At 49.1% G+C, this 23,817-nt stretch overlaps 1 protein-coding gene across 1 annotated transcript; it reads left to right on the plus strand.

The window, feature by feature from the left end:
- Positions 1-11,056: 11,056 nt before the first annotated feature.
- LOC112897322 (protein SODIUM POTASSIUM ROOT DEFECTIVE 2-like) lies at positions 11,057-15,231 on the plus strand. The gene is made up of 3 exons (XM_025965599.1): positions 11,057-11,843; positions 12,859-12,934; positions 14,744-15,231. Exons 1-3 carry the CDS (start codon positions 11,388-11,390, stop codon positions 14,860-14,862), a joined length of 651 nt encoding a protein of 216 aa, XP_025821384.1. The 5' UTR covers positions 11,057-11,387; the 3' UTR covers positions 14,863-15,231.
- Positions 15,232-23,817: the final 8,586 nt, after the last annotated feature.

Genomic DNA, 23,817 nt, shown 5'->3' on the forward strand with positions numbered 1-23,817 from the left:
TTCATTTTTTTCACCAAATTAATTTGGTATCTTCGCATTATTGCTGAGTAAAACTCGATATCTTCGCATTATACTACATAATATATGCATTGTTTTTTTTCAGATCGAGGTTCGACAACAACTCTCCAGTTCGCTCGGCACATAGCTCTCAGGCTTCGGGGCTGGGCACCAATAACTGCACGACGTGGATTCTACGGCTCACCTAGCTTGTAAGCTCAGGGCCTGGATGCCGCAAAACTACTCGGATGCTGACTCATGTGAAGAGTGAAGGCAAACAAAGGTAACCCTAGGTTATTGCATGGTTAAATAACCAGCGGCGGCCTATGGGTCCTTTGGGATAAGATCTGTTTTGAGAGGTATTTTAACCATCAATTCAGATTCAACAAAATTCTACAACAGATGCCACGTTCTTTTGGATCATTTTTCCAAATCTGGTATTTGGATTCAAGGCTCGGGAACTGCGGGATACGTGCCATCAGGACTTGTTTTTCAAAACTATATGGAAGACAAAAGGAAAGAAGATTCAAAAGTCAAGATGGACCCTTAGCCTGATTCTTTGATTCAACCTAAGGCTCGGGGGCTACTTCATATGGAGTGCGATTTTCATCGCACCTCGTGCAGAAGATAATTTTCTAAAGACTTGAAATCTATTCGGGCAAGAGCACCACACAGCCTCGAAGCAGCCTGGAATGTACTTGGGAAGACATATTCAAGATCAATTTCTGAAGAACTTGAAGATGACTCAAGTAGTACTTGGAAGCCTGCAGTATTCGGCTACGAAGAGCTCGAAAGCTTGTCAGGGATAGATCCCCAGGTACCCGCAAGGAAAAGGAAGTCAAGTTCCTACTAGGATTCCTGTCCTAGTAACCGACTATGAACCCCACCCCCTGGAGTATATAAAGGAGGGCAGGGGTACCTAGATCAGCAGAGTCAACACGCAACACACCTCCCAAGCGCAGGTTGCAATATATACAACACCCCCAACAAGATGTAGGGTATTACGCTACTCTGGCGACTCGAATCTATCTAAATCTATGTCTTGTGTCCTCACCTTTACTTTCAAGTTTCAGATCCGGTGATCCCTCATTAAATAATCTTCTACCTTGGGGTATCTCTAGGTAGGCTGGCGGTAAAAATACCGACAATAGCCCCTCTTATCCAGGGTTCGCAGCGGAACCAGCAAAGGTGCTTCGTACGCAGTCAAAGCAACACATGTCGATGAGGGTGAAGTTGAAGTAGTCGTCGCCGAGCCCCTCGAGTCGAACACTATCGATGAGGATGAGGGCGAAGTAGTTGTCGCCGAGCCCCTCGAGTCGAACACTGTCAATGACGACGAGGGCGAAGTAGTCATCGCCGAACTGGGGTAGGGGTGCCACCTACGGACCGGCAGACCATAGGTAGTCCCCTGGTCAGCCGGGCCATTATGCCTCCGCGACCGGCGCTTGCACGGGTCGTGCACCCTCCACAGGGCCGATGGGATGGCCCGTACGGTGATGCCTTCCGCTGACAGGTGTAGGATGAAGTGGTCGCGTCGCGCTAGTAGGGTCCCGCCTTGGCCCGCGCATATGGAGGTAAGTGGTACGCCCGACCTCCTAAACCTCAAGAGGGCGGCCAGGCGCACCGCTCGCGCGAGAGGCCTGCCCCCGGCGCAACCGGACGGGGGCGTGCCAAAGGTATGATGGTGCCATCCCCTACCGCGGGATGGCGCGCAGATCAGAAGATGCGTCAGGTGTCGCCGCGATCCGACGAACAGAACATGGCTTGTGGGGCGGCGGAGCACGACCGACTTGGGGACCACAACAGGACACGTGTAGATTAGACGACCTCACCCCAAGGGCATTGACCCCGGGGGTGGGGCACACCCCCTCTCTCACGCATTGTAGCCCAACCCACCACGTATATAAGGCGGAGCTAGGCCTTCTCACTCTATCAGGCAAACACACGCACACCCGCACACCTCTTACAAGCACCTCGTTGTAAGCACCCAGCATTCGATCGTGAGGAACACGAAGAACACACATCCCATACTGGACTTAGGGCCATTACCCGAACCAGTCTAAATCCTTGCTTTCGTCTATTAGCCATCGAGCCACGGAGAAGCGTGGCGCTAAATTTACCAGCTGGTGATCGAAACACTGACACTTCTGCTCCGACTAGTCCTACTTGTATCTGAGTAGTTACAACAGATGTAAGATATGGGCCATACCCCATCCCTTATCCTAGAATATCTATACCATGTGCGCAGTCTCGTAGCCTCGGGTCTGACACCGAAGGACAATGACGAAGGGTGAAAAAACCAATCTCATGAAATCCCACCAAGATGAATACGAAGGTTACAAAAACTCTGAAGGTATTTCTCTCTAAGATGAAGGTATTCCTTGCCGAAGTCGCCACTGAAGGGTAAAAATCCACCTAGTCACTACGAGAAGTATTCTGTTGACCAAAGGTACTTCTACCTCTCTTTTCTCTTTACAGTTTTTATTTTCGAGCCAAACACACGGTGGGCGCCAAATGTTGGGGATGAAGTAGAGATAGAGGGAGGTATGAAGGATGACAAGTAAGCGGTATGAAGGTCCAAAACCAAGAGGGGAAGTGTGGAGTGCTCGAAAAGAGTGCCCTCCTAATGACCCCTTGGGTCCTTTATACAGAGGAGGGAGGGTGCCAATTTGTATCCAAATCTTTGTTGGGTATAATATTTATACACAGGCCCTTGGATCTTCAATTTTTACATGAGACTCATTTCTACATGGACTGGACCATTCTCCCAACAAACGGTTCGACAGTTTGTGTGTTTCGTGCCTGCTGGAGGCCGAAGCTTGCTAGTTTTTCATCAAATGTATTAGTTGATCTTGCTTGGTCGGGGCGGATGAGCCTCATGGGGGTGAGACTGGGCTCTAGCAGGCACTCCAGTCTTCTGTATCAAATTATAGTTCACTTTAGATTTATCCACCACAAAATATGTTTCCATAGTGCATCTATTCATATAGATGTGTTAATATATTTTTAAAAGATTTAGTTGAAGTTGGAGTAGTTTAACTTATTAGGACACTGTAATTATTTGAAATGGAGGGAGGAGAAGAATGCCATAACGTAGAATTTTAGATCAAGGTGCTTTGTTACCATATTTTTAATTAGAATGGTTTAATTTAGTATGCTAATTCTTGACTTGCCCTAACTCACTAGTTAGCAGTGACATAAATAGGTCTCACACATGTGAGGGGCTGAGGGTCATGAGGTGGCAGTGCCATTGCTAATCATTTGGCAAAGTAACGAACGCCCCATTGCAAGCTCGATTTAACTAGTAAATAATAAACCTTCTGCCTATAATGTTAGATGCATTTCAAACGGGTCCCACGGATGATTTACTACTAAACGTGTTGTGTATATACTTGTACGCGCAGGCCTTGAAGTCTTGAACTCTGGGGTCCCTATCTACGCACGTCCTTGTTGAACGACCCGACCGGCCGTAGGGCGGCGTTGGCGACGGATCCGGGATCGACCGTAGAGTGGTCACGCACACTGCCGCGCGCCCACAAGGCGGCTCGCGCGCACAGGTAGCGAGCAAGCCATGCCATGGCACGCCGGGGCCTGTGGAAAGGAAATCTAAGAGCACAGTTGCGAGTGAATGCCCTGCCGGTAACGATGAGCTCCCGCGCAAGCGCCCCGGCCGGCCTGCCGCCATTAATTCCCGCGGGTGGCCGGTTGGCCGGCCGGTCCCTGGCGAGCGAGGGCAGGCCAGGCCTCTCCTCCGTCGCCATCGCGGCTCCTGATGCATGCCATCTGACCTCGCGTCACACTCGCTCGTACGCATGCACACGCAGCCACGCATATAGCAAAGTGGGCGTAGTAGTAGCTGCTGCGTGCATGCATGCATGCAGATTGCAGATGCAGAGAGAGAGAGAGAGAGAGAGAGAGAGAGAGAGAGGCCACCACAGCTAGAAACTGCAGCATGTACATACCTCGCCTGCGAGCAGCGTTAATGGCGACCTCGACCTCGCGACGAGCTGATCGAGCACTCACTGGTGCGCATGTACAGGCCGGCTCGATCTGCGCTTCGAGCACGCACGGCAGGGACGATGACGGCGACGGTGTGGTAGGGACGACGACGGCAACGGCGACGGCAGGGGGTGTTTGCAGTGAGTACAAACCAAATATATGTAATAGTCAATTTCGTCTTTAAATTTTCGGTTGAAGCTTAACTTCATCTTAAACTTTGAAAATGACCAGTCCAGTTCCTAAACTTCTCCATCCGATTCAATTTAGTTCTTCATCCTACGAGGCATGCCATGTTAATATATAGTCAACTATGGTTCATAAAAAAATTAACATTTCTATAAATTTAATTATTATAAAAATTTCACCTTCACGAAACTAAAATGATGCACAATTTTTAAGGAAGGGAGTCGATCCCGAATATATTAAAGTTCTTTTTTATGAAAGAAAAATTTATGTAGACACAAGTTAAAGTTTTATTGCATCATCTTTAAATATGTGTGAACCAATATATGTTGCTGCTAAAAAATAGGAATACTTATCCCAACGTGGTAAGACATGTAGAATGAAGAATTAAATTGAGCTACATGAAAAAAAGTTAAAAACTGAAACGGTCATTTTTGAAGTTTACGGACAAAGTTAACACTTGATTAAAAGTTCGAAAATGAAATAATCTATTCCGCCAAAGAAACATGTGATTTTCTTTTAGTTTTATATTGATTTTCTAAAAAGTTTGATCTAATTTTATCAACAAACCCCTCAGTTCTGCTACTAGGTGTTTGGTTCCTAGCCACACTTTGCCACATCTAATCTTAGTTAAGTTTGACCAAGTTGGTAAGTGTTTGATTGGTAACCAAGCTTCGGCGAGATTCTTTTAGGCTCCACGTATCATAGAAACTAAAAATGTAGCTTTCAAATTCTTTGCCATATTTGCCTAACCTTAAATGTGGCAAAGTGTGGCTAGCAACTAAACATGCGTCCATTACGAAGGTAGCTAGCTGCAGGAGAAACGAACTCTGCACAGCAACAACAGGTGGAGCTGTGCCTGTGCTGTGCTCCGCGGTGCAGGCTCAGTTACTATGCGTGAGACGTCGTGGTCAAGGGAGGGCAGGTCTGGTACGCCGGCCGGTAGTTGTTGATCGACACTGTTGTCTCTTCGCTTCTCTTAGAATTTATTACTCCTTTTGTGTACCCGGCCTCGCCCTTAGTTATTTCTTTCTCTCTGCACGTGTAGATATAGCAGCTTGTTAATTTTTATCCGCTCTGTGTTATACTACTACGTACGTGGTACACAGAGTTACAGAGCTCGTAGGGTTAGGTGTGTACGTAGCTCGATCGACCTAGTAGTACTAGCATCTATCTATCTATATCTAGGTCTAGCTAGGTCTCGAACGAGTCAGTAGCAACCAGAGTACACGTACGGGGACACGTTAGTACGTACGTAACCGAGGTGCGTGCCTAGATCCCATCTGATTTGATATGATGATCGATCTGACCACGTCTCGGCTAAGCGAGGACATGCTGCTCGGTGAGTCAGTGCACCTACACGTACGTACGGTACGGCGCCATTGTGCGAGCTGGTTTCGTGCCGATCCGTTACTGAAGGATCGAGTGAAGAAGGGGCGGCTCTCTGCTTCAGTGCTTTGGCGCGTGGGCGCGCTATCCCACGTACCCGGTTGATGGATCTTCAAAGTTCAGGACGACCACGGATGCACGCAAAGATGAAGGCGTGCTTGCAGCGAGCGATTATTGGCGACGAGCTAGAGACGCGATGGACCAGGGTTGGGTTGGGTAGGGCGACAGCGGATTGGTTGCAACATGAACGGGATCGTGCTTGCACTGCATAGTGCTTATCCATCCTACATGTAGCTCGCTCCTTCCGTCGTGTCTTCCGTGCTTCTCGCCAGATCAGGACTCCAAAATGCTTCCAAAAACGCCGGACGCGCTCGTCGGTCATGTGGTCAAATCAAGCGGGCGTGCATGAGATGGTACAACATGTACAAAACCAATTACGACTCGTGTCGGGCTTTTTATATAGCTAGCCTGGATCGGCAGACTACCTATTGTAACTTCAAATGGAAATGCAGGTGACAAATAAATAAAAGGCGTTACTTTTAATACAAGCTATAAATACATGCATGTCTCTCTATCCATATCGTCCAATTCTGAAATTAGAATAAAAAAGATATAGCAGGAAACAATTTTTTTCTCATACCATATAGTTGTACAGATATAAGGGGGCAACGTGTTTGTAAGACGGGATTGTTGTCGGGACTCTTTTAAAAATTCTTTTAGATTTAAAGTATAGACAATAGGCATTATAGTACTGCATCCGAGTATTTAATTTTCTTTCCAACATACCCAATGAATGAAGTTTCCCTCGGCCCTCCATATTCTGTTCTTATATTCTTTTGAACAGTCTTTAGCTAATCGTTTTATTTTAAAAATATTCTAAAAAATTTTAGGAAAAAAATCTAAATTACTTCCCTCAACTATAGTCAAAGTTCAAATAACCCCCTTTACTGTCGTTGGTCCATCCCCCTCCCGTCACAAACTATGCCCTTTGATTCAAATTATACCTATACAATTTATCTTTTTTATTTCTCCGTGCATAGGTGGAGTTTTAAGTTGAAATTTTATGAGATGATAGTACACATCATAACACATGTTACAAAAAATACATCATAATTTTTAACATTGTTTCATAGGTTAGGATATTTAATAATAAAATTAATCATTGGAGTTCAAAATTATTTGAAAAATGATGATGAAAAAATTATAACAATTTTTTTAATATGCATTGTGATATCTACTACTACCCCTGCAAAATTTAAAATTAAAATTCAACTTGTATATGGATAAAAAAACAAATTATATTATGGAGTAAAATGAACTAAATGGCATAATTTAGGGGGTAAATTGAACCAAGTTATAGTTTAGGGGGTTATTCGGACTTTGGCTATACTTGAAGGGAGTAAATTGAACTTTTCTCAAAATTTTAAGAAGAGTTAAATTCACCATCTTTTCATAAAAGTATACATAAAAATTAGTAATTGAAACTATATACATATCCTTTAAACAAATAAAAATATGTGTTAGTAGACTTTTTTAAATGATTTTTAAAAGAGTTATTTTATGAAATTTTCAAAAGCTTTTTATATGTAATATATTTTATCTAAAAATTTATGCACGTACGATTACCTATAGAAAATGGGCACGGAGCGCATGCACTTTGCCAATGGAAGTATTAAAAGTGAGGTGTCACCAGTAGAAGGAAAAGCTAGGTGGCGAGTGACGTTCTACATGTAGAGACTTCATGCCGAAATGGAAAGAGGAACCCCCATCATAATTCAAGCTCGAGCAAGGTTTTCTTGGGCATCACATGCTCTAAATACCAGGCTCCACTAGGCCTGTACAATATGAAACACATGGTAATGTACATTATTTCCCTTCGATTTAAGACCCGGTTGTATTAACAAAGGTCTGGAAATGTTGAGTTCCACCAATTTTTTGTGTGCATATATTTACTCTCTTTTATAAAATTCAACAGTGGGTGACGTCAGGTGCACTTTGAGCTCTTTCTTGGCCCCATAGGAACACACATGGCAACCTAAGTTTTCTTTCAGCACACATTGTCGTTTATTATGCGGATGAGGAATAAGGCAATATAAAGGGAACTGCTTTTGGTTTTTTTTTCCTTCTCTCATCATCAAGTTTTACTTATCAATTTGCATTTTGCTACTTTCGAACGACGTGGGTACAGAAGGAAGTAGTCATTGCAACCAAGATACACAGCAATGACACCCGGTATGTTTAGAGCTACTCTCTTCCCTCCAAGAAACAACTGGCAATACGTATTGCTCTTCTAATAAGAATTGAATACTGAATACGTACATACTATCTGTCCATCTCTAGAGACAAAAAGAAAGGGATAGTAATGAGCCATTCCTTTTCCACCTATTAAAGACATTGTTCCAAAAGTTGGTAGGTAGTAATGGTTTGGCTCATTATGAAACCATAGACGCGAATTCTTCGTGGGTGTGCTTGACTGATCTCTAGATTTGAGTCATTCCTTTTCCACCTATTCAACACATACAGTAGATGTAGAAGAGATCTAGGTGGCGAGGGGATTTCTATATAGATTGCCATCATGGCAAAAATTGACCGAGGATCGGAGCCCCATGAGAACTCGAGCTCGAGCAAGGTTGCTTAGGCACATGGTTAAATAGCAGGTCCTATTAGGCATGTCCAATATGAAACATATTGTATTGTACATTTCCCTTCTTTCTAAGATCTAGTTGTACTAACAAAGCTCGGTATACATTGTCGTCTAGGATGTGGTTGCGATAAGGCAAGACAAAGAGGACCGCTTTTTGTTCTTTCTTTCATCATGAACAGGCCCGTCCCGGGGTGGGGGTGGGGCGAGAGTGGCGGCCGACTAGGGCCCCCGATTCCTAGGGACCCCTCGCAACTACATCCATAGAGTAGTCTAGATAGGTATAGCTATAAAGGTACCGTATATACACCATCCGGCTGGATAGAAGGTGAATCATGGTTTCCCAAATCCCATCCAACACTCCAGCAACTCTTCGTGGGGTGCATCTTTTCATCTATTTTCAGGGCCCACGGAGAAGGAGGGAGTCGGTCACCGCCGCCGCCGGGCATACATCCCGAGCTCGCGTGTTCGCAACAAGAAACTGTCGTCATCTCACGGACGTTCAACGCTCGGACGCCATCATGCCGGGATGTCGATTCACCAAGGCACCTCTGTTAGCCTATGAGATCGTGACTCCGTGAGTTATTCGTCTTTACCTCTGGATCGCCGATCAGGAGATCACCGACGATCACCATGTTTCCATCACTCATCTCTGATTTTCCCCTTTGCTGATCAACTGATCAATTCAATCCTAACTACTATCACTACTAAAGCCAATCTCATCACCGCCGGTTTGAGGGGTTTTGGATTAAACTCGACGGTGATGGGTTGGAGCATCACCACCGGATCCAGAACCGGTGGTGATGCCCGTTCAAAAAACAAAAAAAAAAAGAAAAACCTACCCTGCCCTGCTGCTGCCCCACGAGCACCACCTCGCTCATCACCGCCACGCTCAGGGCGCCTCGCAAGCTGTCCCGCTCACCGCCGAGGGAGAGGACTCGGCCCGCACGCCGTCCCGCTCGCTGCCGCCCCGCACGCTGTCCCCCGCGTGGCTCGGCCCCACACGCCATCCCGCTAGCCGCCGCCATGCACGCCATTCCCCGCGCGGCTCAACCCTACTCACCACCACCACCGCAACCGCTCACGCCGCTGCGGGGATTCTGTTTGCCTGCATCACCGTAGAGGGAGAGGGAATGGGGGACTAGGCGTCGTTGCTCCGCACTTCCCTACCGCCGCAGCGAGCAAGGGGCGAGCGGAGGGGGGAGGGGCGGGATGGCAGATGGGAGTGGAGGGGAAGGGGTCAGAGGGGAGGGGAGGGGTGGGGTGGCAGATGGGAGCGGAGGAGGAGGGGAGGGGAGCGGTGGCAGATCTGCTGCCTGGGAGAGAAGTGGAGGGAGGAGGAAAGAGAGAGTGGTGGCAGACGTGTGAGGGATATGAATCAGGAAGAGAGAGTTATCACCGTTTTGGATAAAAATAACGGTACTTAATCTCCGCCGGTTGGTAATTGGACCCGGTGGTGATAATGGGCATCACCGTCGGATCGTATTTGACCGTCAGTTCGTATTATGAACCAGCAGTGATGTCTGCTATCACCGTCGGGTCCAAATGGAACCGGCAGTGATAGTCCATCACCGCCGGTTCGTGTCAAACCGGGTGATAGGGTGTTTGCAATGGTGAGTCTGTAGTAATGTATGTTATTTAGTTAATTTTTGGCACAACAAAACACAGCATGGAGACAAGAAGAGTAGATAAGAGCGTCCTTTTTAGCGAATCAATCTACTGGTCCGGAATCAGCCAATTAGGACTAGGTACTGATTGAGGTTTACTCTGGTGCATACTCGACTAATTGTATAATTGCTTTTTCTTCAATTTTCAGCACATAAACATGTCATCTAGAAAAATATCCAATCATCTGGCAGTGAGAAAAGGAAGAAAGAAAATGACGAGAAGACGAGTTTAAATCACAGAAAAGCGTTGACAATTATTTTTAAGAGTAAAAGTAACATTAGTCATGAATGATGAATCTATTTTTATACTACTTATCTATGATTGAAGAGATTATTTGTATGAATATCTATATATATTGAGTGCTTATCAGCAACATCATCATTATATTATTAGTATTATTAGAAGAGCCTTAGGTTTTTAAGTTCGTCCCGGGCCCCTAGAATCTCAAGACCGCCCCTAAGGATGAAGACATGGTTCCCATTTCCACTTATTAAATATGCCGCTCCAAAATCCGGTAGGTAGACGCGGATTCTTCGTCAATATGTTTGATTGACTTCTAGAACTGAACTACAAAGGTTAGTGTAACTCTCTAGAAATTACATAGGCTAGTGTTGCAAGTTATTGATTTTTTTTTAACACGAGGCCTGAATATCATGAACGAACGCATTTGTTCACGAAGACCAGCCGTGCTCTACTCCGACCTAGGACAAGAATCCCAAGGAAGAAGTCTTCAGATCCCTGCCACGAGGTGGAGGGCGTCAGGCCAATGCAGAGATCACATGCCGCCGGTGGACATGTGTAAACCCTTGCTGCGCAACAAGAATACAGACGTGCGGGCCAACCTGTAGCGCGGTAAAAGACGCCCCAGCTTCGGCGAGTGGTGACGTCAGGTCCGTGCCCGGCCGAGCCCGAGGCGGGCCGCACCACCCCTTGTCGCCGGCGTCGCGGCGCACCTGCCGCAGCAGATAGAGAGCGAGGCGCTGCTGCAGAGGGAGGCAGGCAGGCGTCGCCTGCTCTCGTGCGTTGATGCATCTGGTGGCCCGGCCCGGGCAATAATTCCGATCTTGTCTCGCCGGCGACGCAACGCTCCAAGGGAAGCGGCGGGCGCGAGAACGAAAAGGTTAGAGAGAGGGAGGGAGGGGGAGGTGGTGGTGGAGGAGAGAGAGAGAGTGCGTGAGCTTACAAAAACCCCTCCCATTAATTCCACCGTGATTCCATCTCCTTTGTCCTTCTCCCCCTCTTCTTGCTCGCAGCATCCCGTCCTCCCCTCCCACCGCTTCTTTTTAAGTTCCCACCGAGCGGCACTCTCCTCTCCGTCAGCACCTCTCTCTCTCTCTCTCTCTCTCTTAAAAATCACTCTCGTCTCTCCCTCTCCTGTCCTCCCTCGGCGTTGGTGCTAGCTAGTAGCCAAGCGCGAAGGTGTTGCGGGCACGGAAACCTCGCTCTGCCGCCCGGATCGATCACGGCTGAAGTGAGGGCGGGCGGTTGGTCGCGCGGCAGGGTGGCGGGCATGAGGGCGGGCGGGATGCTGTGCCGGTCGCAGGCGGCGACGGCGGTGTGCGTGCCGGGGGACGCGCGGTCCATGGTGGTGGCCCGGCGCGCCGACCGCACCATCGCTGCCGGCGGGACCGACGCCCGCGCCCTGCACGACGTCAGGTACGCGCGCCTGGGCGGCACCGGGGCCGAGGGCGGCCGCCGCTCCGCGTCGCGCCGGTTCGCGGCGCCCAGGCAGGCCGCGGCGGCGCCTCCGCCGCCGCCCCCTCCTCCACCTGCCGTCTCCAGCGCCGCGTCGTGCAAGCCGCGCGTGGAGATGGTGAGGCGGCGCCCCGCCGGCGCGGCCCGGGCGCCCGTGGCCGTGACGCTGCCCATGGTGACCAAGAGCCCCAGCAAGGAGGCCCCCGCCAAGGACCTCGCGGCGGCGGCCAAGCGCGCCGCCGTGGCCGCGCCCGGCGACCAGGTCCTCCAGGTACGTAACGTAACTGACGTCTGACGACCGGGCGCCCCGTCACGTTTAATTTTCCTTGCCCTGCACAGGCAGCAGCAGCAGCACCAGCAGCATTATTTCCACTGCTAAATTATGGCCAGCAGCCAAATTTCGTTTCGGTTACCGTTTCCCCTGCATTTACTCGAAGGATTTGGCCACTAGTTACCCGCGCTAGTCCTTGCTCCTTGGTGATAGGAGTATGTACAAGCACAAGATGCTTTGGATGCTTTGCTAGTGATCTAATTACCGTATTACCATCTAACTTTTCAAAAAAAAAAGATCACCATACCATGTAGCACCAAAAATTAACCATCTTTTTTTATTCACATCCACGCCAAACTTATGGCATCAGTCGCCAGCATATATTCCAACTCCATACTAGAAACACACACAAGCATGCCGTTGGCAGGTGAATTCTTTGGCGTAAAAGAATGGGAGTAATTAAAAGGGAAAACAAAGCTGACAGCCCCAGGCATGACTAATCGGATTATCCCACCGGGGCCCGGGAATTCTGTACACCTCGGCAACCGCAGTGAGTAAATCCGTCTGAGGTAGGGAGAGTACGTATTCATTGCGTCGGGCCGGGGTCAAACCGTAACAGGCGCGGGATACAGCAACGGCATTTACGCCAAAAAAAAAAAGGACTCGCGCTGCTGAGGGAGCCTGAGAGCACGGTGAAAACAGGAGAGAGCTGCTAGCTCAGAGGGCTCCAACCCAACCCAAATCGCGGCGGCGGCGGCGGCGGCAGTCGCCGGCAGGGAGGGGGGTAAGTGCGTGCCCCCTCGTCGCAGACAGAGAGTAGTGAGAGACTGGAGACGGCGGCAGAGGCCACTGTTCCCAGTGGACCATTGCACATCCATGCGTCCAAAAAGTTACCACTGTTGCTCGGGGCGGTGGATCACGCACAGTTGGCTACGATAGCTAGAGATCCGTCTGCCGTAGAAATTTAAAGTGGCGGTTAAAAACTTCCTTGGCTGCTGTGCATGTGTGCGTGCAGGTGGTGGTGATGAAGGTGGCGATCCACTGCCAGGGCTGCGCGGGGAAGGTCCGGAAGCACATCTCCAAAATGGAAGGTGCGTAGGTTCTACTTCAATTTCTTGGTATCATGAAGTAGTCACGTCTAGTATCATGAACCATCAAGCTTGAGTTCTTGTGGTGCCAAATCCTATCCCATCCGTGTGTGCGTACTTCTTCCGGTCATAAAGATACATCAATATAAGTTTGTCCTAGCTATTTTTTTTTTAACTTTGGCTAGCTAGGGATTTCGAAGAATTTACGCAGACCGGTACTTCTAGATTAGTTACGGAGCTATTCTATAATATGCAGTTGATTTTGTTTGAAAATTAGATATTTTCGTTATTTAAAGTTAAAAGAAATCCAACATACATAGTATATAGTAAACAAATTCAGACAGACTTTTATTATTCGGAGGGAGTGAGCCCTAAACCAGCAGCAATTACTTATTCAGCGGACTCCAAAGCGTGGCAGTCACTGGTCGTAGATTCACGAACTCGGAGAGGTTTGTTGGGCGTTTGTGCAAAACGCAGCAGTGTAGTGCGTGACCTGGAGCGGTAGACCCATCACGTGCGTGCGTGCGTACGCCCTGCACGCACGCGCCCGACCTAGCTAGGCCGGATCCAAGAAACGCACGTTGTTGCATGCATTGCTTCGATCGGAGAACCTCCATGCTATGATTTCGAAGCATGATGCATTACAGCTAGGAAAAGTTGTGGTCGTCAGCACATTAGGTAGATGATGATGATCCTCATTCGGAGTGCGGAGGGCTGCTGCAGCAGGTTAAGCTCTTCGCACTCACTCAACCACCCCATGCTTTTTTTTTAGGAAAAAACCACCCCATGCTTAAATGGTAGCTCTCCGACTGCCGTACACGCAAGCACGCACCGTGCGTGCCGGGACGGATCAGTAGTAACTGTTACCGGCCGTGCTGTTAGAGCACGCCCTGCCTGATGAACCAGAACGAACATGTCATGTGCATGGACATCCCGCAACAAGTAGCAAGCCAGTCGTTGGGGAGGCACCTCGTCTAGCTGATCGATCTATCCATCGGCACCACCCGACCATACACCTTATTAATCAAACGCAACTAGTGAACAGACCTCGTTGCAGATAAAAGGTATAGTTTTTGGAGGAATAGCATAGAGCACAGTATAGTTTGCAAAACAGGAATAAAAAAACAAACTGGAAAGAAATAAAAGTATGCAAAAAAAGATTCTTTTGAATTAAAATTTTGGTCTCGGAGGCTTGGAGCCCAGCACAAGAAGAGCTTTGCAAATTCTTGCGTGTCAGCAGGAGGCAGGCAGGGTTCGGGGCTCACATGCTGCTTGGTGCAGCGCGCGTGTGGGCCCCCGCCCCGGCCCGGCCCGGCCCCTCGCCGGATGTGCCCGGCCGGCCAGCGACGAGTCCGGAGCGTAGTAGTGACGACGCGCGTACGTACGTACACAGGAGCGGCTCACCACGTGCCTGCACTGCACCTCCAGATACGCCCAGACTGTACATGCAGCAGTATATACTACTTATCATACGTATAGGGTCGCTGCTGGCTGCTGCGTGCAGGAGCAGGGCTGCATGCATGCGCCTCGTCTGCAGTGGCAGTCGGGGCCGGCTCAACACCGCCCTGGTGAAACTAGACCTGGACAACGTAGTCGCGGCAGGCAGTAACATTTCTATTCTTTTCTTTTCTTTTTTCTTTCGCGAAGAGGCAGCGGGCATGCAGTAATATTTCTGGAGAGATAATAGGGAGGGACCTCGATGTCAGTCGTCGTGTGCTACTCATGAATTCACTAAAATAACCTGAATGCAGCAGCCTGTTTATTTACTGACGACCTGATGATGAATGATGATGATGACTGCTGCTGCTGCAGGGGTGACGTCGTTCAGCATTGACCTGGAGAGCAAGAAGGTGACGGTGATGGGCCACGTGTCGCCGGCCGGCGTCCTCGAGAGCATCTCCAAGGTCAAGAAGGCCGAGCTCCTCGCCTGATGATGAATCAACCGAGCATCTCCATCAACCAACCTCCAATCTGACTACATGCATGCATGCATCAACTGAAGAAGAAGAACAAGAAAAGAGAGAGAGGGGGTTCTGGCTGGGGAGAAATAGAAAAGTAAAGGACAGATCCGATAATGGCATGCATGCGTGTCATGGTGTATGGATCGGGTGCAGGGTGCGTGTCATGCGCGAGCAGTGGTCGCGGTGAACTGAGGAGAAACCGTGTGTGCCGTCGTCGTCGTAGCACCTGCTGGGTGTAGCTAGCTATAGGGCCGGTCGGTCCGTGTGTGCATGCTGCTGCTTACTTTTGTTTATTACAGCGGGTTTACATATACTCCTTGCTCATCAGCTTTTCCTTTTCTGCTTCTCTCTTGCTTTTCTTGTGGACGGACGGATTCGGTGATAGATGCGAGAACCATTCAATTTAACATTATTTTAAGCGAACTGCCAGTCTTTATTATGAAGATGAGGACTAACACGCGCTCGCACCAGTAGCGTGCCACGGGTTAACCCACATCTACATTGTAAAGGACCAACCCATCATTCCCCAAAAATGATATCAAATTCGGTAGTCCTGGTATGTGCTCCACCATATGCTCAAGATCATGCATACACACATACCGTCACAAGCTCATATATCACCGATGATCCACAAAGAGCAAGTTTTAATACAATGGCCCTATTTGGCACAGCTGAAACTTGTACAGAAGCCAGCTGGTGGCTAGCTGGCCAGAGAAGCAGCTTGTTAAAGAAGCAGCTGGTCACGGACCCTGTTTGGCACAGCTGAAACTTGTTCATAAATTATTAACAATTAATATATCATACAATTAATCATAACTGGGCAGGGGGCGGGGGCGGCGCCGGGGGCGGAGGCAGGGCGCGGGCGGAGGGCGCGGGGGGGGGGGGGGGGGGGGGCCGGGGCGGAGGCCGGCGCGGGGCGGAGGCAGGGCGCGGGCGGAGGGCGCGGGGGGGCGGAGGCCGGTGCGGGCAGAGGGCGTGGGGGGCCGGGGGCCGGCGCGGGGGGCGGAGGTCGGCGCGAGGGGCGGAGGCCGGTGCGGGCGGAGGGCACGGGGGGGGGGGTGGAGCAGGGCGCTGGGGGTGGAGGCCTAGCGCGGGGGCGCGGCGCGGGGGGGGGGGGGGTGGCGCCGGCCGGCGCGGGGGGTCACGGGCACGGGAGGTCGGGAGGATTGGATTGGGGAAGAGACGGGAGGTCGGGAGGATAAGTTGGTCCGCTCCGGCTGCTGGAGGAAGCGCGTTTTCTCGGGCCTTCCGCAAGCGCTGCTGGGGGAAGCTGGGCCAGAAGCGGACCGTTTGGCCAGCTCGCGACTTAAAATTGTTCAGAAGCACCCCCATAAGCTGTGCCAAACAGGGCCAATGTTAAATAACTAGTCATTACAAGAGTAATATAGAGGAAAGTTCCAAATCTGAAATTTAATGGTTCAAATACGAGATACAAACCTTGGGCTCACAGTTAACATTAGAGTGGGGCATAAACCATAAAGTTTAATGTTCAAAATGATATCCGCAAGACGAAAGCGCAACGGATAAATATAACGAGATAGAACAATGGCATCTTGCTTAAGGACACCATTATATCTACATCAGTCTACTCCTCACCCGCGCCGGAATCGGCGGGGTAGAAGTGGCCAAACACCACATCCGGCTCACCTGTAACTTAGTTAATAAAGCAACATGAGTACAAAAGATACTCGCAAGACTTACACGAATAAATAATAACTAAGGATTATGCACATGAAGGCTCACAAGAATAAGGCTTCAAGGTTAAGTAATATTAAATAAGCATGAGCTCCCTAATTCCACCACCTAGCTTCCTAGCATTTTAGTTCACTTGCCCAACCCATCTCAAGTTGTAGTTAATTGAATCCACCAACCACTATGCATCATAAACGAGGTAGCATGTACCCATCCAACAAAACTGATACTTCTACGAAGAATTCATAGGATAAAGAGCTTGCTCATGACCGAGAGCGCGGCAATTCGAATTGATTCAATAACCTTGCAAGGGTGTACATCTTTACCCACACGACACAAGGACCATGTGACTCACTCAACCGATCACGTTGAGCAAGGGGGTACTCGCATCAACTTTTCCCGATAAGTTTCAACCGTTGAACATCACGCCTAACTTGCGCGGAGAGTTACCTAGGTCCACCGGGGACACCTCTAAGCCTCTCTACAAAGCCCTATAGCCACGCATCTAGGACCGTGCATCAAAAATTAGAACTAGAGGGTTATCGGTTTATTCACCCCATGAATGGATATGTGGTAGTACGATAAGTGCTTAAATCCGAGATCATCCACGGACGGTCCTTAACCGATTCAAGCGGACTATGCCTTCGAGACTCCTTTCTTTAGGCCTTACCTTCCGCTTGAATTATGACATAACTTCCCAACTAAACCCTTTCGAACTTCCAACATTTAAACCGAACAAGCGCGGAAATAGCTAAAAGTTGTGTAGTGAGCAAGGTGACCCTATTCCGAAGCTCTTGCAAACTAAAAACCAACTCTAAGCATGGCTAAGCATTTGCTTAATCAATTAGTTGTTAACTACACGTGTCAAGGACATGGAAGTAAAAGCAAGGGAAGTCATAGCATGAAATTAGGATCGACGATGCAATAGATAAACAAATAGCATAAACATATATACCCAAGTGAGATAACTAATTCTAAACAAGTTAAGAGGGTTAAAGAATTATGCTTAGCTGCTTGCCTTGGTTATCTTCTTGCTCAACGACAAACTCGGCTCCCAGCTCAGCTTTGACGGTCTCGGCGGGCTCAACGGGTTCGTCTTCCGGCGTTTCGGTTACTATAATGCATAAATAAGATGTATGCATTAGAATGATGCCGATGATGTGAAAATGATGTGGTATGTATGATATGAACTTAGAAGAAAATATCACTCTAAACAAGGAAGCAAAACAAGCGTTAAGAACAAGACATGTAGGCTTTAATCATAGGGACAAAACGAGATTCGCTCAACAATTTTCTTAACAAGCATAAATCAAGGTTTAAATTCTACAAATAGGGAATTTCAAATAGAACTCATGAGAGTTGAATTTGCAGCAAAATTATTTTTATAAAAGTACTTATGCATTTTCCAACTTTCAGCTGCCCTACACAAGTTAAATCTTAAAAGGCATGCAAAACATTTCCATAAATCCACAGAAAATTACCAGGGAGCATAGACATGACAACCAAGGTAACAGAAGTGGTTTTTCCATTTTATCACTTTTGAAACCCAAATTATGAAATTAATAAGCTTGCAGGGCAGAAAACTAATAAACACACTAAACCCTGCCAAACAGCCTAGGGTCATTTATACAGATTGCACCATTGGATAGAGCATTTCACGAGGAATCTATCAAGATTTAATTTGGCATTTTTAGAGCATCACACAGAAAGTTAAGCAATTAACGTGATTTAGAAAGAATAAAATATAACTTAAAGCACAGGACTCTAACATGCTCAACCATAGATTTTCCTGGTAGATCTATCATAGAGAAAGCAAACAAAACAAGGTTCACCATTTTTGGAGATATATACAATTTTCTAGGCATTTTACAAGATCACAGCATAAATCAAATAGAAGAAAACGGGCAGTAACCGCTAGATCCACCCGGATCTAGCACTCCTGGGCGCCGACAGGCTGGTCCAGGCTGCCAGCCCCGCCCAAGGCGGAGTCAAGGCCAGCCACGGGCCTTGACTCGCCACGGGGTGCGGCCGGTGCGCGCCCGCGACGCGGCCCGCGCGCGAGCGAGCGCGCGGCCCAACCTCGCGGCGGCACGACGGGGGCGGCATGGCCCATAGCGCAACGGGGCGGAGGCGCGTGCGCACGGGCAGCACAGCACAACAGGGGTGCTCACCTGCAGCACGGGCGAGCGGAGCGGGGCGGTGAGCGGCGGTGCGATGAGCAAAGGCGGTGGCGGGTGGGCGGCATCGCCGGGAAGCACCTGCGGGATGGGAGATGGGCCGGTGAGAGCTCGAATCGAGCGAGGGGGCGGTGCACGCGCGGCCAATCGGGCGGCAGTGGATTGCGGCGACCGGCGGGCGGAGGGAAGAGGAGGCGACAGAAAGGGAAAAGCTAGGGTTTTCGGGGGAAGAAGAAGGAGGGCCGGCGTGTTTGAAGGCCGAGCGCGGGGTGATTCCCGCCTGAGGCCACGCTGGCCAGCGCCGCCGTGCGGCTGGCCAACGGGCGAGCCCGACACGCGGGAGAAGCGGGGAAGAGGAGGCTGACGCGTGGGGCCGGGCCGGGAGAAATAACCGAAAATGATGCTCCAACTTCTAAAATCCAAAATTACTACTTCCCGGGCTCCAAAATTCATCAAAGATTTATTTGAGGAAGATTAAGTTACCAAGAACATAATGCAACAACGAACACTCAAAAAGCTATTAAGGATTGCTCACAAAAATTCGAGCAAAACCATAATTTTTAAATTTTCCATGAATTTTATGGTCGGGTTAAATATCCAAAAATTCTCAAAAGTTATTCAAAATTCAACGTTTGAAATCTAGTATTTGAATAAATATTTGGGGGCATAGCCACATAGCAAAATTTGAACTTGCTTCATAACATTCATTCACACCAAGCAAGGAAAATAAATTTCTCAATAAAAAAAATGCATATGATGTTTGATTATGCTTGGATGATGCTTATGATGATTTTGTTTAATTTGTTAATCATGTTTAGTGTCTTTGGGTCGTGACAATAGATGCCATGGTGGCGCACGTTCCGGCCGGTCGATCGAGGTCCAGGTGCGTGTCAGTGTCGCCTGTCGCCGTGAGTGATCGACACACACCATGCCTGATGAACTGGCCGATCTGATTGAGAGCTTGGCCGCTTCCGTTTGGCGCTGTGCCCTTGGCTGCGTCCTTCACTCTTGCCTAGTATGTGATGTGCCTGGCCCCAAGGACGATGAACACGAGTCCTCGCAGCTCTTTTGGCGCATGGACCGGCGGATCGCTGGCCGTCTGCGCCTGATCTCACTGGCATGTGGGCCCGGGTTGCCGGGGTCAGCGTCTCCTCACTGCTACAGATCTCTGTTTGGTAGTATGTGGACATGGTAGTAAGTAGTGTTCAGTAAGATATACTGTATGCTCCTGATCGATTCCTGAATAATCCTTGTCAGCTACGGGGCCCGTACGTGGCCGTGCACGTGAACACACAAGAGAGCTAGGGAGGTCACGGATGATGCAACCACAGTCACAGTGCCGCGTTTCCGGTTCCTGGAACTCTCGTTCCGGATCGCAGAATGGCAACACGCGGTACGGTCGCAGGAACAGGCAGCCTGGGTCCTGAGCCAGATCAAAAGGAGGAGATAAGTGGACGGCGTACCAGCAGCAGCAGCGTCGGATGGCGGCAGCGCCACGGCCTCCCCCTGTCTGACAGTGGTGCCGCGCACACAGGGAAGGCAGACGACAGCGAGCTCACCTGTGGCTTGGACGGGCGGAGAGCGACGGCGGAGAGGCGGCCCGACGAGAAGTGACGGCGCCGGAGGAAGTAGCTCGCTGGGGCCTTGCACGACAGAGAGGGCCGGGTGAGCGCCCAAATCGGTTGAGGGAAAGGAGGAGGAGGAGGTGGGGCAAATAATTGAAAAATGGCTCACCGGAGAGGACAAATCGCCGGCGGCCGGCGGCGAGGAGATGGTGGCGGCGACAATGGAGGAAGGAAAGGGGATTAGGGTTTGAGGAGGCCGGTCGGGAGGACGAGGCGAGGGGCCGGCGTGGCGCCTTGCCTGCCCGCAGTCATGCTGGCCGAGCCCGCGTGGCGGCCAACGCCTGAGCGGGCCAGGCGCTGCTGGCGGGGCGCAAGGAGCCGAGAAGGTGCGTGGGAGGCGGGGGTAGAGGCTGAGGTGCGGGTCTATGGAGAAGGGGAAAAGGTGAAAAGTCTGTTGAGATTCAAAAATAAAAAATCAAGGCTTCCTAGCTCCAAAAAATCAGAGAAAAATGCAAAAAATAAATCAGGTGGAAATGTATCGGGTCGCGATGCTCGTTCTATAGCTACGTTCCGGGTACGTCGTCCCAATTAATTAGGGATTATGATCCCAACCACGAACCAAAGTTCCGAATAGATATACTGCCTAAGAACCGGGAACTTAAAATTGTCGATCCACATCTCACGTACCATGTTCCTCGTAGCTATCGTACCGGAAACTTTTGTGACCGTGGATGCAACAATTTACCTCTGACAGTATATTGTTAGACAACTAATTCATTGGGCACGCGCACAGCACCGCCGCCGAACATGATGTTCGCTACGAGCCTGTGAACGCTGTTGACGGGCCTGCTGTCGGTCGCGGTGGCGACCATATTTACCTGTCTGTTTCACTGTTCGCGTCGATCCAGCCGTGCTTTCACATGCTTGTCCAGCGTGGATTATTTTGGCTCGGTCTCAAGCTAGTGTGTGCAGCGAGGCAAAGGCTGGAGACGCCTCCAATTCCCTTTTGGCCTGGTCTCTTGCACTGGAGTATTGTACTAGTACAGTTCGTCAGTTCGCGCGAGATCCTGCGCGCGCCCCGTGACACCGGCCGGCATCGGCGCGCGTCGTGCTCACTGCTATGCCCGCGCGCCGACAAGCTGCGCGCGGGCTCCCGGCCACCGATCGAAACGGCACAAGGATATATATATATATATATATATATACATATATATAAATATGCTGTGACGACCAGACCGATCAACGGGAAGACGGACGCAAGCACGCAACAAGGGCACGATCGGGCGGGAAATTTTGGGTTTATCGATGCAGCCAATCATGCAAGCATTAACGCAACTCGCTAGCTAGAGCGATCGCGTCGATGGGAACAAAATGGGTCGAGTTGGCCAAGCCCGCAAGCAGCAACTTGGACTGTCCGTTTGCTCCTTACATTTATCGCATGATGCTGATGCGAGCACGGCCCGGTTGTGCTGTATAGGGATGCCTCTCCTAATGAAGATTTGACGGTCGCTACGAGACATTCCTCGGGAACTAGGCGGTCGGAGGACGAGCCATCGCCAGGATTTAAGAAATGCAATCGAGATCTCGCGACGATGGTGGGCATGGACCGATGCATTGTGCAGGTCGGTCGGCTCAGGTGGTGTGCCGTCGCTGTCGCCGGAACATCGGACGAACGGGACGTGACAACGGCGAAATTAAAGGAGCTAGCGACCGACGCCCGGGCGGCCGCCTCTGCCCTCTGCCCTGCTACTAGGAGGCTGCATTCCGTATGGACCAGCGACTAGCTAGCTAGCTGCCCCCGCGTGCTTCAGCAGCCGGTACACGAGAGCGCAGGTGCTTGACAGGGCGTGGCAAGTTGGGCGCGCGAGAGTACACGCACGCACACATCACACGGAGGCCGGGGGCAGCAGGAAGCGCGGACCGATCCATCGTATCCACTGCTAAAAATATAAATTTAGAGGCGGGTAAAAATACATTTTTGAGACGAGTAGCGCACCCGTTGCTAGTTTTTGCAGCTAAAAATAGCTGTTTGCAAGGACGGGTGCGTTACTCGGCCCTGCAATTTCAGGGGCGGGTCACCCCCTCACCCGCCCCTGGAAATGCATTTGTAGGGGTGGGTGACCCGCTAGCCGTCCCTGAGGAGGTGACCCGCTACTGGAAATGAGTTTCCTGCTATTTTTGCGATTTGCATTCCCTAATCTCTCAATCTAGTTCGTGATCATGATGTGGAATATGTTCGGTAACTAAAAATACTTATGCATATAAAATTAAATTATATAGAAATCAAACATCATTAGAGTATATCATTAAAGTGCACATTGAATACATGTTGTTCCTCTATTCCTCCCTAGGAACGCTACTAGAGGCGGCGTGGTGATGTTGATTGTCCCACTCACGAAGTCCAATGTATTTATCTTCCGTTGCCAAATCTTGTGCTTCGTGAAAAAATTTGCCCCTCACGTTGACCACTTCATGCATAATAAAACAGCATAAATCATCAACTATGTGTAGAAATTGTTTCTCGTGGAGCTGGATACGGTGTTGCTCCGGGTGAATCTGCAATTATTGAATCCATGGTAAAATTAATTAACCAAGTGCTAGTTACAGTAAAAAAATAATATACACATATGCATCTTTCCCTAATAAAGAGTAGCGCTTTACATGTTCGGGATCAGTGGTATATCTCCTTTGCACCCTTAGATGCTCGCACATGTAGTACCCACAGTACACGGAACCCGCGGGTCGCTTATGGCACGGGAACCTTGTGCGTATAGTTATTTTCTCTGGTTTGCTGGTGGGATGAATTGATCCTTTATCAATGTAGAACTGGTAAGCCCTATTTTAAAATGAAAGAAATAGAAAGTTAATTTATATATATACTTCTGTAGAGAAATAAGCATGATGTGCATAGGGAAGATAAGAAATTCACTCACAATTGTAGAAATTTATGAATTCTTGGTATCTCTGGATTGACCAATCCAAGGAATCTAATACGAGTAATCTTCCAAGCTTTGGCTGTAATTGGAAAGCAATCCAGTGATTTCCAAAAAGAAAAATATTATGTACGATTTGTAAGCAATCCAGTGTTTTATTATATCAAATAGTTTATATTAGATTTACTAGATGTGGTATGGCGCAAACATGACATCCATGTCTTCCCATCGTGTCATCATATGCGATATGTAGGCCGCAACCCTCTTTCAGAGTCTCTTGGTGAAATTTATGTCGTTCCTTTTGTTTTTCCTTCTTTGTTGCAAATGGCTTTACGCAGTCATCATCGTCCTTCATCCATTTTGGCCCGGCGTGCCTGGCCTCGCAAATCACTACGGGGTCAAGGTACCGGAACTTTTTCTTTAAAATAAAGGCATCTATTGTTTGCATCATGTAGAATATAGTGTATGACAATTAAATATTTGTGCATATACAGTACTTTATGTCGTAATATAAATCAAATTAGTATCAATAAGGCACTTACATGCACCAGAGTCAAA

The sequence above is a fragment of the Panicum hallii genome, chromosome 6, assembly GCF_002211085.1.
Source record: "Panicum hallii strain FIL2 chromosome 6, PHallii_v3.1, whole genome shotgun sequence".
Taxonomy (NCBI): Eukaryota; Viridiplantae; Streptophyta; class Magnoliopsida; order Poales; family Poaceae; genus Panicum; species Panicum hallii.